This window comes from Pan paniscus, chromosome 8 (assembly GCF_029289425.2).
Source record: "Pan paniscus chromosome 8, NHGRI_mPanPan1-v2.0_pri, whole genome shotgun sequence".
Taxonomy (NCBI): domain Eukaryota; kingdom Metazoa; phylum Chordata; class Mammalia; order Primates; family Hominidae; genus Pan; species Pan paniscus.
Genome location: NC_073257.2, coordinates 60970909 through 60988396, shown reverse-complemented (window position 1 = coordinate 60988396; position 17488 = coordinate 60970909). Strand labels below are relative to the sequence as shown.

Sequence of the window (17488 nt, the reverse complement as noted above, 5' to 3'; positions counted from 1 at the left end):
GCATGTGTGCGCACGCACGTGTGTGTGTGTGCATGATGCATGTGTGTGTGCACGTGTGTGTGTGCATGCACACATGTGAACACCTGTGGGGTCAACCTATGGAATGCTGTCCATGCAACTTCCCATTCCACTGGTTAACCTGACAGACATGTTGGGGAAGTCAGAGAAAGAGAAGGACGAATGTACAGTCTGGGCCAGGATCAGGACTAGATGCAGGCTGCTGGTCCTAGCCTTGGCCAGAAAGGTTTACAGTGCAAGGTACTGTCTTCCATGTATTTGACTCCTTGTTAACCTTGACCTCCTCAGGGCAGCTCTCCCTGTCCTTCTCCCACCTCACCCCCGATGCACCATGCACAGGCAGTGAAAAACAAGCCCTTGGGTTAATGTGTCACCACTTAGACTGCAGAGAGTCCTTTCCCCAGGGGCACATGTGATGAGCCCTCGTGCTGTGCTTCAGGTTGCTGTGCCTGACAGTGATGCAGGCAGTTCACCTGAAGAAGTGTCAGGAGGTCCTCCCTTCAGTTAACTTCCCAGGTCATGTACCACCCCCTGGCCCCAGACAAGGGCTGCGTGATGTGCTCCTATCACCCTTCCAAGCATGGCTGCAAATGCCCATCTCATGTCTGGGTTCATCTAGTGAAGCAGCTTTGGAACTGGCTAGCAGGTAGAAGCTGGAAGAATTTGGAGAAGTTACACTGAGGGCAGCAGCCACCCAGGTTCCCTGCTGTGTTCCTGGCATGCGGTGGGTATGGGTGGGAAGGGAAGAAAGAGGAGAGCCCTCATCTCTGGGCGAGGGCAAGACAGGTACCTACAGGGAATGTCGTTCAGGCTGACTCTAACAGGAAGAAATAAAGAACAGTGGCTCAGAGCATGGGTTCTAGAATCAGATAGACTGCAGGTGCACAGCGTAGGTAAGCCTGCATTCTCATCACTCACTGGCATCACCAAGATCTGACTCATAGGGTCCTTGGGAGGATTAACTGACGATGTCTGGGACACACCCAGCCTTGCCCCACAGGTAGGAAGTAGTCAATAAACATCAGCCGTTATCAATCCCACACTAACCCCAGAAAAGAGGCATTATTATCCCCAATCCTAAAATTAGAAATGCAACCAAGGGGCAGTAAGGTAAAGCAATCTGGCCACAGTTACACACAGCTTGTCAACTGGGAAGGTGGGAATTTCAGACTCTGAAGTCCATGTTCTACACCAGAAGGGGAGGAGGGAGGAGAAATAATAAACCTGTTTTATGAAACGAATGACCCTCTTGGGATATGCCACCACCCTGTGCTGGACCTCCCTCTGCACCTGGATGAGCAGTGCCCAGGGCAGAGGCTGATGGTCTGAAACTTACCGAGTCTGTTCCTGTGAGCACGTACACTGACTTCAGGAGCAAGTAGCCATCCTGATCCATGTCCCCCTTCCACCACAGCAACTGTCCAGCTGCCAACCGAGCTTGCTCTGGAAGAAAGTGTCACCAGCAGGGCATACAGCGACCTGCCCACTCAGCCTCCCCTCCATCCAGGGCCCCCTCTTCCCAGGAGATGTGCCTGAGCATCTGTAGAGGACTTTGGCATCTTGCCTACACATCCCCAAGGCCACCTGCATCTCTACCAAACGCTCCACACCCTGCCAGACTATTCTCCTTGGAAGACAGCGTTTTTTGTGCCACCGTCCCCGTTTAGCAACCATCAGTGGTTCCTGATTGCCAATGAGTAAGAACAAGCTAATCGGCTATCAGATTCCCCACAATCCAGAATCTTCCCCTACTTCCTGGATCACACAGTCTCTTATGTTGCAAGAATTCCTGAAATCTACACCATGCTGAGCAATTTCTTCCCCTTAGAATTTCCTCCTGACCCTCGGCCCTCAGCCACTGTGAAATTCTGCCCTGCCTCCAGGGACCAGCGCACATGAGGGGAAGAATGCAAGTCAGGAGGCCCCACAAGAGATGCACTTTGGCCTCTGTGTCTTTTCAGGACCAAGAGCTCCACTGAACACACAGGTGCATCTTCAATCCTAGCACTTCCTCCCAGAGACCGTGGTCCCGTGTGTTCTGTGTGTGTGTCTGTGTTGCAGTGTGTCTGTGTGTGTGTGCCTATGTGTATATCTGTGTGTAGTGTGTTCTGGGTGTGTCTGCATGTGTAGAGTGTGTGTCTGTGTGTAGTTTCTGTGAGTAGTCTCTGTATGTGTCTGTGTGTAGTGTGTATGTCTGTGTGTGTAGTGTATGTGTATGTGTCTCTGTATCTCTGTGTGTCTATGTGTATCTCTGTATAATGTCTGTGTGTAGTGTCTGTGTGTGTATAGCATCTGTGTGTAGTGTGTCTATGTGTGTCCGTGTATAATGTATTATGTGCAGTGTGTGTGTTTGTCTATGTCTGTGTCCCAGGAACAGCAAGGCTCCCCGACCCCTCTTCCCTCCTCCTGCATTTCGCTTGGTCCCTAAGGCACTCAGTGGCAGAGTGGGGCCTACTTCTCTTTGGCAGGCAACACTGTAGCTCCACGCGAAAGCAGAGGGGGGCCTGAGAGGCCTGGGAGGGCATGCAGGGCTGCACTGCTCTCTGTAGAGGGTCTGCCAGCACCTCCGTGCTCTTACCTGCAGGCTTCCCCACAAGGGCCTTCTGGAGTTGCTGGGCAAGCTGGTCAGACACGTCTTCAGCCAGCCTTTGGAGACTGGGAAAGCAGATGATCCCCACGGAGTGTTCCCAGGCCTGAAGCAGCAGATGGGACTTGGTCAGAGATAGCAATGCCACAAGCAGGGCATGAGCACTGCCTGCCATGCCACCCTTCACCAGCCCAAGCTGACAGCTCGACTTCCTTTCCCAGGTGCATGCAAAAGGCCGCCACGTCACCCACCCTCACAGCCTCAACCATCATCCCTATACCAATGCCTCCAGATTCTCTAACTGCCCAGACACCCACCTGAACACGAGCCCCTAAGATGTCAAACACACAGAGCCCAGTCCACCGCCTTCCCCACAGCCTGCTGCATCTGGCGTCGGTGGATGGCCCTGCCAGGTGCCCGCTGCCCCCATAGGAGCACCAGGAGTGCCTCTCCAGGTTTCTCCCTTCCTCAGCCCTCACCCAGCCCCTCCTGTTTCTCCTCATTTACCATTTCAAATCCTGTACAGATATCCCAATTTTAGTCATTTGATTATTTCCTTTAGATAAATTCCAAAAAGTGGGATTGCAAGTTAAAGAGTGTGCTTTTATTTTCTAGCGCTTTAGTACATATTACTAACTCAGCTTCCAGACAAAGTTGAGCAGATTAGACTCTCCAGGCCTCCCGTGAGCAGACAGGTTTCTCTACACCCTCGGCAACACTGAGCATCGCTGTGCTCTCTCATCCTTAATGAAAAACTTCAGAAGCGAAAAAATATCTCATCTCAATGGCAGCCTTTTGATTCCTAGGGTGGATAACCTCTTTTCATGTTTCTTGATTGCCTGTTTCTATTCTTACCCTATTACTTTCTTAGGGATTTTACTATTATTTATTTAAAAGAGCTCTTTGTATATAAAAAATGTTAGATAGGCCATAATATAACTGCAGTTATTTTGAGTTTGTCATTTTGTCTTTTAATTTGTTATTGTTTGGTTTTGCTATACAGAAATGTGAAATTCCTATGAAATCAAATTTCTCAATCTATTCTTACATTTTCTGGCTTTAGTTCCAGGCTTAAAAAATTCTTCTCCAGTCCGAGTTGTTGTTTTTAATCTCTTTTTCAGTTTCCTTAAAATTCTTTCTTATCTGCCCCTTCTGTATTTCTATCCCACCTGATCACCTTTTTCTGCAGACTTTTCCCCTTATTATTTAGGATACTATTTAGTAGAAGTCATGAGTTTTAAAATTCTGTTTGGAATGCCAGACTTATTTCAGAATTCCCTCCCTATTTCTGTAGCAGCCCTGTTCGTAAGTCCGCTTTTCATCCAAGTCTTTGGGCAGATGGCCTTTTCTCTTTGTTCTACTGTGTTGTAGAACTGGCTAAGTAGGACTGACTAAGTTTCCTAGTCCTGCGATGAGAAGGGCTCATTCCAGACCAATGGCCAGAGTGGAGGGACTGCCCTAGGTCCAGGACTTGAGTTCTTGAGAGATTCCCTGTGCCTGGTTCCCACCAGGAAGGTCAGCTGCTGTGCACATTCCGGGCATCCGTGGCCTCCATGGAAGGCAGTTTGGTTGCCCCGCTTCCACCTAGCACCACCCACCGTCCACTTTCACTTAAGCTCCTGCTCAAAGACCTGAATGAGTTCTTTTTTAAGCTGAGCTCTTCCATCTAGGAAAGATAAGAAGGGCTTCAAAATCCAAGAGGAAAAACATTTTTAATGTGTGTCTTGCTGTAGCATTATGTTTGTTAAAACATAAAAGCCTTCAAAAATCTTCCCTTTATTAAAAGATTCTATAAACAAAGTGAAAAGGCAAGCCACAAATTGGGAGAAAATATTCACAATGCATGCCACTGACAGAGGATTAGTATCCAGACTCCTAAAAATAGATAAGAAAAAAGCAAACAACCTGCTTTTTAGAAAAAGAACAAAATAGACAACTGAAAAAAAGATCATTTATGTAAGACAAAATAAATAACAAATTATTAATGATCCATAAAGTGCACATTGAAACCTCAATATTTTATATGTTTTGGGTTGGCAAAAATGAAATACCTGACAATACTAAACGTAGGAGAATGGGGGGAATCACAGGAACCCCCATGTGCTACTGACAGAGTATCGGTTGGAAGAACACTTTGAAGAAGGGTTTAACCTGATCCAATAAAGTTACAGGGGCACACACTCTACCACCTGGCAATTTCATTCCTAGGTATATTCCCTAAAGAAATGCTGGCACATGTACTGGACAGGAAATATTTGTCTGGCACTATTTGTGGCTGTGAAAAACTGAGGGAAAAATTACTAAATATGCTTTGATAAGACAATGAATAATTTGTGGTATATTTATATAATAGGATACTATATAGTACTGAAAAACAAATGGAGCTAGATGCATCAACATGGATGAATCCCAGAAATAGAATGTTGACTGGAAAAAGCAAGTTGTAAAAGTATATTACAGTATGAGTCTATAAAAACCTGTAAGACTAGATTGCATGTTACTGATGGCCTTATATGTAGCTAATAGAAGTGAACATCCACCCAGGGAATGAGGCACCCCAAATTCAAGAGAGAGAACCCCATTGGAGGAAAAGGGAGGGGAATGAGCTATAGAATGTGTACACAGGGAGCTTGGTTTACCTGAAATGTTTTATTTATTATATACTGGTTTGTGAGTACTCATGTGTTTTGAACAAAATTTTGTATGGATCTGAATTTTTTCTACTATATAAATAGACTTGGTTGGCATTTGCTTGTGTAAATTTTTTTAAAGTAGCGGGTTAGAACTTTGCTAAAACAACCAAAATGCTGGATTACTGTTAAACACTGTTGGACATAGCAGACCTCCAACACATACTTGATAAGTGAATGAAACGAATATGAAACCCACGATACACAGTAACAATGACTAAATGTTTTGGGCCTCAGTGCCATGCCAAACACTTACACTATGCATTACACTTCCATGCATTAGCTCCACTAATCCTCACAACAAGCCTTTGAGGTTTGTACTATTACTATGCCTACTTTATAGAAATTGAGGCTTAGCCGGAGTTTAAGAGAAATCAGTTAAGTGGCAGAGTCAAGGTTTGAATTACTTCACACACGCGTGCACATACCCAAAGTAGCATTCGCACATCTACGAAACTTATAGCTGCCACCTGCAAGCCAACTGCCACTCAGACATGTTAATCCCTGGAGAGAAAAAGTCTGTCCTTTTGGCTTGGAATTTCTGTGGCGAGATGATTTCCCTCCCTAGAAATGAGAACGCTGCTACGATGTATTTCTAACAAATCCCTGCAACTCCTCCCTGCACTGACAAACCCCTCAAAGACCAATTTGCAGGCATTTGACTCAGAAGCATCTATATCGTCTCTGGAGCAGTGGGACTCCAGGAGGCACTCCACAATAAAGCAAATTGGGCCACTGTGAGCTGAACAGTAATTGTACTCTGAGCCAGATCTCCCAAGGCCCAGACTCTTTCCTGGGACCTCGATGGGCACTTCTGGAAGATGCGTTAACTCTTTCAGGCCACCGGGGTGCTGTTTGATGCACAGAGCCAATCATTTACTAAATGGTACCATGGGGACCCCAAAGAGTTAAGGCAGCTTCCAAAAGGCCCTAATTTTTTCCCAAACTGGGACTTACATGCTGGGAGAATATTGCTCAATATTTAAAAAAACTTTTATTTGCTAACATTATCTAAGCTGCACCATCATGCCTCATGGCTGTCCCTTCACATGGAAGAAAGAGAAAGAAAATGATGCTCTGGTCTCCAAAGGAAAATAAAGAATGGCTAAGCTCTAGGGGAGATGAGAGGAAAAGCCCAGCTTTTGAATGACAAAGAGAACATGGCTGGTATTCCAGCATGAACAAAATGTCATTATTACTCCATTACTGCAGAGTTTGGCAGGTTTGTCTTTAAGTGAGCTCAAAACATTTCTGAGACTTTGCATGAAGTTTCCCTGCGAGTGTGATGCAGTAGACCCTCTCCTCTGTTAAAAAAAAAAAAAAAAGGTGCATCAAAACTTTGCTAAAAAGTGTTATTTCCCGAAGATAGGAATAAACCATGTTGCAGGTCCCACTCCAAGATGGGGTAGAGTCAGGAGTGGACAAAGAGGAGGGCTTACCCTTACTCTACCCTCAGGACACCACATCTAAAAATAATTGTTGGTGGCCGGGCGCGGTGGCTCACACCTGTAAACCCAGCACTTTGGGAGGCCGAGGCAGGTGGATCACAAGGTCAGGAGACTGAGACCATCCTGGCTAACACGGTGAAACCCCGTCTCTACTAAAAATACAAAAGAAAAGAAAAGAAAAGAAAGATTAGCCAGGAGTGGTGGCCGGCGCCTGTAGTCCCAGCTACTCGGAGGCTGAGGCAGGAGAATGGCATGAATCTGGGAGGCGGAGCTTGCAGTGAGCCGAGATCGGGCCACTGCACTCCAGCCTGGGAGACAGAGTGAGACTCCGTCTCAAAAAATAAAAAAAATAAAAAAATAATTCTTGGTCATCTTTGCTATTTTATTTAATGGTGTTTATCTTTCTTCAACTATCAGTTAGATCCACACTTGGTTTTTACAAGAATGATCAATCATACTCAACATCACAAACTCTGCACCATTGGCTTAGTAGTCAGCCTAGGAATGTGCACATATGCACACACACAAACACCAAAATACACTCACCTCTAAATACAACTAAGTTAGTGTTCATTTCAATCCCTTCATACTAGGAAATGGATGTATTCCTTCTTATGTTACCCACTTTTCCAGTTACCTGTTGTGCATGACAAAACACCCCTAAATTCAGTGGCTTAAAATAATAGCAATCATTTATTTTGCTCATGGATCTGCAATGTGGGCAGGGCTCAGCAGGGACACCTTTTCTGTGCTCCATTCTGCTAGGGCAGCTAATGGGAGCTAAGAGATCCACTTCCAAGATTGTGGGTGTGCTCACAGGGCTGACAAGATGGTGCTGGCAGTCAGCAGCAAGTGCAGCCTCAAGGTCAGGGCCTTGGATCCTCTCCACACAGGTGTTCACTCAGAACTACTTGGGCTTCCTTACAACATGGCAGCTAGACTCTAGGAGTGAGTATGCCAAGTGAGAGGCAGAAGAAGCTGTGAGCCTCTTGAGGCCTATGCTTGGAAATGTCTCTTCTGCCTTGTTCCATTAGCCCAGTTGATACAAATCCATCTAGATTCAAGGGGAAGGGATAAAGATCCCACCTCTTGAAGGGAGGAGTGTAAGCCCATTCACAGCACCTCTAATCTACCACATCCACATATTTCCCTTTTCTCCAATGTGGTCCCACCTCCCAAGTTGTCTATCTCAGACACTGATAGATTTTGCATTAATTGCTGAGGATTCTCTATTTTACTTTCTGCTTTCTCTCAAAGTCCACATTCTATGAATAAACCTCAGTGGCTACTTCTGTAGCTCTAGATTTCCCCATTTCTATTATTACAGGATATCTCTGTACAAAATGAGGACCTCAAGTGATTTTCTTCCCCCAAAACCAGCACCTTCCCATGATTGCTAGAAGAACACCTTCTTCCCTTGGCGTGAGACCATACGATGGGAAAGGTTCTGAAAAGACCAAACCCCAAGGCTCTTGGCAGGAAAAGAACAACAGCCTATTGAGTCTTTCTTAAAAACACTACTCTGCACACCACAGAAGTCATTGGCTCTGTGTTGCTTCCATGTGATGAAATAAAACTTCCTCCTTATCTGCAACATCCTACAGTCAGCAATCTAAACATCCTATGTGTGGGGGGAACATTCTTTTTGAGCCCAAGGAAAAGGCAAGGTCTTAGCCAGGCAAAGCCATTGTCCAGTGAGTCATGAAATAAGGAAAGACAAACCAGACCTGCTGTATCCTAGCAACCCCAGCACTGAGCAAGGACATCCAGTGGTTAATAATGCAGACCTACAGCAGACTGCCCTGGTGACATTCTGCTACCAGCTGACAATTGGGTGACTTTGGCCAAGTTATGCAACATCCCTAAACCTCTCTTTCCTCATTTATAAAGCTGGGATAAAAATACTACCTACATCACAGCGTTATTGTGAGGACATGTAAACACTGAACAGAATGTCTGGCTAGCTAGTTAGAACCTGTAGGATATTACCTAGCTATCATCAGTGAAATCAACTGCTCACCTGGGCATCAGGGTGCCTGAGTTTAAGTCTTGGCTCTGCCCCTTGCTAGTATTGGAACCTAGGGCATCATTTCATCTCTTAGTCTCATTTCTAATATACAGGTTGCTTAGCACAGGTCAAAGAAAGAATAGGGTGATATTAAAAAGAAATAAAAGAAAAGGGGTAGAGGCTAGGTTGGAAGGATCTGACCCTAGATCAGGACTGAAACATCCTTCACCTTGCCCTGGCTAAAAACTCTTTGACCTAACAAGAGGAGTGAGGAACCCTAGGTGAGGAGGGAGCCTGCTGTTCTGGATGAGAATCCCATTTCTCACTCCTCCCCTCAGGGAAGCTCCCTTTTTGGGTTCCAGTTTGTTGAGATTCCATTAGGCTCTTCCTTATTACCTAGACAATGGCCAAAATGTTGACTGGGTTAGCACCCCTGCAGCCACTCTTCAACTCAAGAGGCAGTGGGGCTGGGATTCACTGTACCACAAACCAAGCCCACCTTTGTACTTGCCTAGCAGTTACTGCAGATTCAAGTATAAACAAAGACAGGGATAGGGGAAAGTTCAGTGCTCGTGTTTGAAGGAGTCAGATATGGGAGAAAACCAAACAGGCTAATGGGAAGTTCTTTTCTGGGAAGAAGATGCCAAAGAAGTAGCTCTGAGGGAGTCTGATGCACAAGACAATGCCCATTGTCAAATCTCAAGACTCACAAGATTGAAGCTACCAGGTGACAGCAACTTAGGAGAGGCACACACAGCTGTCAACCTGATTCACCCAGCCCCAACTACAACATAGAGCACCCCTTCCATGCAGAGTCTGACCGACAAAGAGGCTGGGGGTCAGTCAGACAAGACCCCACACCCTAGGGACATGGCCTTTCCGAGCAGAAGTGACAATTCAAAATCCCTTGTGTGCATTGCTTTGGAACAAAGAATATTCCAAATAATCTTAATTAATTTTCTTTGGGCCAAAATGAAGAGAGTCAGGTATAGAGTTGAGCTCCATCACACATGGGAGTTCAGGACTCTTTGTTTGTACTCAGGAGTCTCAGAGCCCAGGCAGAGTATGATTTCCATGACAACCAATACATGCATAAGGCTTTGATGTTAACAGCCACATTCCGGGGAGAAGTGGCATAACGTTTTAGGTTCTGTTATTTCCAAGGGGGAACTTCATGGAAAACCTTAAAGAACACTGCTTTGTGGTTATAAAATTCAGAACAGAGTGGTTACAAGCTTATCTTCTTACACAAGGGCCTATATTCCAGTAAATGTTCTCACGCTTCATCTCAGGTTAGATTTGATCTGCACTACACCTGAGAAAAATCTCCCATCTTCCCCACCTTTCTTTCCACCACCAACTCTTAATTAAGAAGGCTGAGCACTCTGGCTCTGGAAGGGTTTTATTAGTCAGTCAGAATGTAATAGAAACCATGTTTCATAGGCATGTAGGACTTAATAAAATAATATAGATATTAAGAAAATTATGAGAAGCCTATAATATTCTGCCTCTGCAGGGTTTGCCAGAGGTGGGTTCCAGGGATCCAGAGTAGCAGATTGTGTCAGCAGTTTAGGGAATCCTGGCGACAGGAATCTCAAAGGCTTCAGTCCATGTGCAGTAAGTACACTGGAGGCTGGTGGAAAAGTAATGGGAATAATGTCTACTTTCCATGAGCTGTGGACTTTATAATCATTGTCTTGTCTTACCCTCATGGTTTCTCATCGAAATGCTATTAATTCTACTTTATGGATAACTGAGGTTCAGCAATAGTTGGTAACTTGCTCAAAAGCACACAACTAATAAATAAGTGATGCAGCCAGGACTTGAGCCTTGATCTGTTTGACTAGAAAGCCCACATGTTCAACAACAGGGTCATTATGCCTCCAATTATAGGGACAGGGTGTGGAAAACAAAGACCAGTATCAAGGTTCACTTATAATAGTAACACTTAAATATGGAGTCACAAGCTCACATGCCTGTACGGTGACATAACATTCATTAGTAATATGGGTTGGGTGAAAGATGTTGGAGTGAGCTCCGAGGTTAGCTGGGGAACCCCATAACCCCTCCCATACAACCGTCAGTATTAGATCTACCAAAATTTTCAAGATAAATTAGAAATCTGATTTTCATATGAAAACTTTCCATTTTGAAAAAAAATGGCCACTAGTTCATTCTGAACCCCTGCAGGCCAAATGAAATACACAGTGTGCTATTCGATGCCCTCTGCTCTGGGCCACACTCACCATGAGGGTGGTGTGTCACCTCTGTCTTCTTTACTCCTATAGCCCAGGCCTTAGAGCAGAGTATAGGAGCTTAATAAATATTGGTGCAACAAACAAATGAACTCTCAAATAAACAACAGGGAGGTGAAGAAGAATCAAGTCCTGGCTCTTGGGTACAGTCCTTTCATCAGAGCCCGGGCTGCCCATGCAGGTGGGAAAAGTGTCACCGAGAACTAGCAGCTCAGTAATGGCTGAACACATCCCCATTGCCAGTGACTTGCACTGGGGGCTGGGGACTGCTCACATTGTCCCTTCCGTAAGGCAAAGTTGATCTGGGAACTGGGGTAAGACTGTCCCACCTCCCAGAATCTGGGGCTGTCAGGGCAGGCAGGGCTAGGGCTGAGAATCTTTAGCTATCTTTACTAATCTAGCCCTAGTTATGCAGTCTGTGAAATGAGATGAATGGGACTACAAGTCCAAAACATGGAGGAAAATGATGAATTAATGGACAGTGAGTTACTTGGCAACTGTTTAATGCTAAGTATGGAATGCATCCTATAAATGTGTTCCCAACAAGATTCTAAGTAATCTTTGGAAACCCTTAAATATTTCTGATGAATAAGTTAGAGGAAATATATTCACAAAGGCATTTACCAGTGAAAACATGCCAAAGCCTCCATCTGCCATAGTCTACTTTCAAACGTGAAAAGTAGCTCTTGTTCTCTCTGCTTTGAATATTTTGTAGGTATACGCTTTTCAAAAATAACCCCAAATCCATAGTCAAGTAAACACTAAGTCCTTATAAAAAGTGTTTTCAATGCTACAACTAGATTTCAACTATAAGGCAGACCTCACTGGCAGGAGTATTGCTCCCAGATAACAAAGGAAATCCCTTGCAGCCAAGCTGTCACCAGCTGCCACTAGCTAGAGTGCAGACCCAGTAGATGCGCTGGTTTCCTTCGTGGAGCTGTGACCGGGATGTGAGTGAAGCTCTGGTGCTTTCCACTGATTTTACCTCACTTTGCATTATTGTTACAATTTGATGCAAGATATTCTGGCTTTTCCAGGCCTTGGTGTTGGCATCCCTGGGGTGTGAGGTTGCCAGCCACCTGTGTGACTCTTGTGTCAGGACATACCATCTTCTCCTCCCTCCCAAAGAAGCTGGTCTTATTTCTAGCTCCCAAACTGGGTTTGTGATGGAACAATGTAATATTTTTTAACTAAAGAGACAGTATTACTCAGAAGCTAACTGTCTGTCCTTTCTAAGTCCCTCCCTACCCTAGAAATGAGCCTTGCTTGTCATCTTTGGCATGACACTCTCGCTAGGGTCTCCCCAAAATTCATATAGTGACATTTTAATCTCTAAGGTAATGGTGTCAGGAGGTAGGGGCTTTGGAAAACAATTTGGATCTACCGTTATGAATGGGATTAGTGCCCTTATAAAAGAAGCCTGAGAGAGGCCCCTCACCCCTTCCACTACATAAGGCCATGGCAAGAAGGCACCTTCTATGAGCCAGAAAGTAAGCTCTTACCAGACACTTAATGTGCCTTAATGTTGGACTTCCCAGGCTCCAAACTATGAGAAATAAGTCTGTTGCATCTAAGCTACCCAGTTTATGGCATTTTGTTATAGTGGCCCTAGCAGACTAAGACAACACTCCCCTGAGCAACAAATCAGAGTCCACTTGGGATGACATTAAAACCATCAACTTCACTATGCAATCATCCCAGAAGTGTCCCAGAGGGCCTATCACCTTACAGTTTCAAAAATAAGAACACTAACCTTTAGGAATAGGGGGAGAAGACTCAACAGGCTCTTCTGACGCTCAATGGGGCTCTTGTGAGTCAACTGCTGGTATTCCAGAAACTTCCTTTCCAGCATGTCCCAGAGAGCTGTGGGGCTGGAGGACTGCCCTCCATGTGGGACATCAGGCTGCACAGCAGCAAGCTGCCCTTCATTTTTGGAACCTGGGTCTTCATTTCTGTCTTCAGCCTTTGAAAGATCTTCTGCCTCCATGCCGTGGCAAAGCAGATCTGAATTCAGAACAAATAGAAGTGAACACTCCTGTCACATCACTTCCTGATGATTCTGGCTGTGGATAAGGTACTGTACTCACTCAGTCCAGTTTCTATTGAAAATGGTTCCCCTAAGAATCTGAAACAGACTAAAATAAGGAAGCCTTTTTAAAAAGGGGATTCAGATTTAGATGTGATTAATACAAGTTCACAATCTAGTGTGTGCCCAGCACTGTGGGATCTTATACACAAGACTCAGACAGACTCTCCTACAGCCACACAGACAGATGTGTGCTCTTATTCTCTCTAGGTAAGTAAGGAAACTTGGCCAAAGGCATACAGGCAGCTAGACGTCAAGTTGAAATGCAAACTTTCACACTAAAGCCTGTTTGGGAGGGGGGGTGTTGTTTGTTTTTTTTTTTTTTCACTTGTTGCTGCTTCTCTTTTAAAAGGCTGCATACATAAAAGAGATGTAAATAGTTCACTGGTATTTGTAGAGGCACATAATTCTATATCTAGAACTTCCTTCTACGATGGGTCTGTAAGGATAGATTCCTCATTCTAAGCATTATTTGGTTTATACTCGATATTTTTAGAGTATTTTATTCTCAAAACGACCCTTTAAGTCCCCAAGCTTACAAGAGCTCATCTCTAAGTGCACACAGGAGCAGTGTTTGCGAGTTGGGAACCTCAAGCCAGTAGGCACAAGAACAAAAACTTATGCGATGAAAACAGCCAAGGGCCAATTCACCAATAAGTGACCTCCCAAAGGTACACACCTTCAAAAGTTGTCGGTCAATTATGACTTACACCATAACATAGGATAGTTTATTGTTTGTTTGTCTGCAGTTCAGTAAACTCTAAGAAGGGACCAAAATGTTCAGGATCCCTGAATAAAAGCCCTCACCAAACTCAACATTACCACGTAGGAAGCCATCCGGGTGCCCAGCAGGCATTCAACAATCACAAAGTAGTGACCAGAGGGACATAGAGAAGTGGGTTCCCAGTGTTTTGCTCTTGGCTACAGCAGTGGTGGGGTTACATCATGCTTTATTTTTAGCCCAAACACACATTCCTTGAAGGCTAGAATGGGGTTTAGCCACGTGACACCGGCAAGGATAACCAGCCCTCTCTGAAACATTCTCACTCTTTATGTGCAGAACCCAGCCTGCCCCCAGCTCCTCTTCGAGCACACAGACTGCTTACTCTCTGACTTTATTTTCAGGAATAATTTTCTTATTACAAAAGCCATGTCAGTTCATTGTCAAAAACCGGGAGGAAACAAAAAATCAGGAAGAACATAATGCTTGCCCATACCCAGAAAACATGACTGCTGACATTCCAGCTTCTATCTATGAATATATAGTTTAGTAAGAACATGATCATAATATTGTTGAAGCAAACTTTATTTATACTTTTGCTTTTGTTGGGCACTGGGATGGGGTTTTGTGGGGGATTAAGTTGTTTCTTTGGGGGGCTAACTCTAAGGGGCAGGCAGTGTGTGGAGTTGCTCACATCCCTTAGCCTTTTCCCTGATCTGGGTGGGCTCCTGTCTGGCTGTGTTCATTTATTTCTTTATCACCAGGACTTCCATTCTCCATTCGCATTCCCTGTGTCCCCACCCCACCCACACTCTCACTTGGTGTGTATGATTCCACCAGCATGGAACCTACAGAGTATGACACACAGCACCTGATTTCCATCCACATACACTTAAGTTAGCAAATGCTCTTCTGCATCTTTTCTGCTCTTACTCTTTCACCCAGCATTATGTCTTCAGACTCCACCACGTGTCTCTGTGTTTGTCAAGTTCATTTCCTCTAACTGCTGCCTTGTGTTCCAAAGTGGGCATCACATGCCTATTTTACTTGTGGGCTTTCTCTGATAGATGGCTGGATTAGCCACAACATTCAGTCCAGCACACAGGGCTGGGGTGGACATTGCTGCGTGGGTCCCTTCACTGGGCTTTCATGACTGACTCTGGGTATGAAGGCAGGGGCAGCAGAACTGAATCAAGGGAGTATGACTGCTCAGTTCAACTAAGTTCCACAAACTAAGATGCCTCCAGAAAGCTGGCATCAGGCTATCTCCCCCACAGCATCTGAAGGCTCTTCAGTGACCTCATTACCACCCTGCTTGGCATCACCCAGCTTTCCAGTGTTTGCAATCTGATTGAAGGAAAGAGACCTTGCATTGTCATTTTAATTTGCATTTCTCTAAGTTACTAATGAGTATGAGCATCCCTTTACATGCCTGTTAGCCTTTTGGCATTTCTCCTCTGTGAATTCACTACTAATAACCTTTGCTTATTTTTTCCTTGCTTGTCTTTCTCTTGCTGCTTCATGAGAGTATACTCTAGAAGCTGGTCCTTTGTTAGTTTTAAAAATTACAGATATCTTCTCTCAATCCATTTTTTAATAAATTAGTCCATAACTTTCTTTGTAGTCAAAACAGCACATCATGAATATTTTCCACATCACTTAAGATCCTCAATGCCTTCATTCTTAATGGCTGCATGGTGGCCATAGAGTAATGTTGCTTGTTTATTTAATAAGCCCTTACACTTAGGCACTTAAATGATATCCAATTATTCAGTACTATAAAAAAATACTGTAATGACAATCCTCATGTCTAAGTCTTTTTTATATATTCATGATAAAATAACAAATCCTAATCCATTCCTGAATTTCTAAAAGGAAATAGTTGGATCTAAAGATAGATAAATTTTCCAGCCTCTTGATCCATATTTCCAAACGGCTCCTCCTGAAACACCAATCCTATCAAGGGACAGACATTCCTTCTACATAAGTGTACAAGAGCTCGAGCTTCCCTATGTGTAATCTTTTTTTATTACCCTTTTTTTTAACCCTGATGATTTGACAGGTAAAATAAAATCAAAAGCAAGTGCATCTCTGTTGTTTCTCACTGCGCATTTGCTGCAGAGTGAGGAGCTAAGTATGTTTCCATCTGAGGCTCGGTCTCCTGCAGAGCTCCCTGCAGCTGGTGTTCTGGAGTCAGACTCCAGTGAGTTCTCATTTCATGGGTTCTTTGTAAGGAGGTCTCAGCTATTCTCATGGCTCTAATTACCACTGAGAGCCACATATCCACTAAACATTAGCTCTGTGAAGGCAAGGATGTTATGTCCATAGCAGGGGCTGGCACAGAGTAGATTCTCAATAAAATGTTATTGCATAAATGAATGAAAGTATAAATGAATCCGTGAACGAATTAACCTACGTGCTGATGGCACCCAAATCTCAATCTCTCTCTCTCTCGCCTAGACCCCTCTTTGGAACAAGTTCATTTTTCCCACTCCAAGATTTCTACTAGGATTTCCCCAGGACTCTGAAAGCCACTATGTCCAACCAAACTGCCATCCCTAGCACCAATAGAGCCAGCCCCAAGCCATGGTAACAGCAAGCTTAGTGTTGTCTCTACCATATAAAGTTCATTCTGTGGCCACACCTGCAGGCTTTACTAACTGGCTCTATCAGTAAACCATTTCTGAGGACATGCTAACATGCCCCATCTTCAGGACCAGCAAGTGGCAAGTCAAGTGAGCATCGGGCAGAATATGGAACTGCGATGGGTGGGGACTTAGCTGGAGATCCAGAGAAAGGATCAGAAACCGCCCAGCTCTCCTCTGAAGTGCAGAAGCCACATTTGCTGAAGTGAAACACTTGACTCACCTTCACTTGAATCGGCAAAGATTTTTGATAAACAAGGATTTCTAACAAATGCGGACCCCTGAAATTGCGTGGCAGCAGCATCTGACTCAAATGCCAAGCTGCAGCTGCCCCACCTCCTGTTCATCTGCTGATCGTGCCACACCTGCTCCAGTTTTATTTGAAAAGAGAAGGAAACAGGGAGTAGGCTTGCAGGCCATGTGAAGAACAGCAAGAAAAAAACACTCTCATCCGTCTCATTCTCAAGAAGTGCCCCACCTACAAGCCAGCAGCCTCTTCTTATCCAGGGTGAAAAGGGACCCATCGGGGCTTAGGGTCACTGTGGGAGTCCCAGGCGAGGCCAGGGTGAGGGTAGGGCAATGAAGGAGGCACTCACCTCCGCACAAGATGTAAGGAGGTGCCAAAACTGATAATTTTATGCAACAGTTTTAGAGATCAAAGTTAATGTCAAGAAATCCATGATGAACAAAATTTTAAATAAAAACAGGATCCAAACCTGTGCTTCCCAACCATCCCCCGACTTCACTCTCCACTGTGGGAACTTGAGCTCAGGGCATTTTTCATAAAAATCAACCTGTTAAACAGACACCACGTCTGGGCCTTGGCTCCTGGAGATTCTACTCTCAGACATGTTTGGCTCCCAGCACAGACTCTGGGGCCAGACTGCTGGGGTTTGAACACAGTGGGCTTAGACCAAGTGGCAAGACCCATCCCTGCCTCATGGTCCTCATTTGTAAAGTGGGGATGACAACAGGTCCTCTCACAGGGCCCCTCTAGCATTAGTCAGCTTGGCATAGGTCACTATTAGGA

The 17488-nt window shown here is 44.7% G+C and overlaps 1 protein-coding gene across 3 annotated transcripts in view; it reads right to left on the bottom strand.

The window, feature by feature from the left end:
- Window positions 1-17488, bottom strand: part of WDFY4 (WDFY family member 4) — a 300371-nt gene that overhangs the window by 262483 nt on the left and 20400 nt on the right. For all 3 annotated transcript variants that reach the window (XM_034930476.3, XM_057298884.2, XM_057298885.2), the window contains exons 2-4: window positions 12760-13010; window positions 2597-2711; window positions 1355-1461 (exon numbers count right to left, since the gene is read on the bottom strand). In XM_034930476.3, the coding sequence (XP_034786367.2) occupies window positions 1355-1461; window positions 2597-2711; window positions 12760-12993 (456 nt within the window). In that variant the 5' untranslated portion in view covers window positions 12994-13010. The remainder of the gene's footprint in view (window positions 1-1354; window positions 1462-2596; window positions 2712-12759; window positions 13011-17488) is intronic.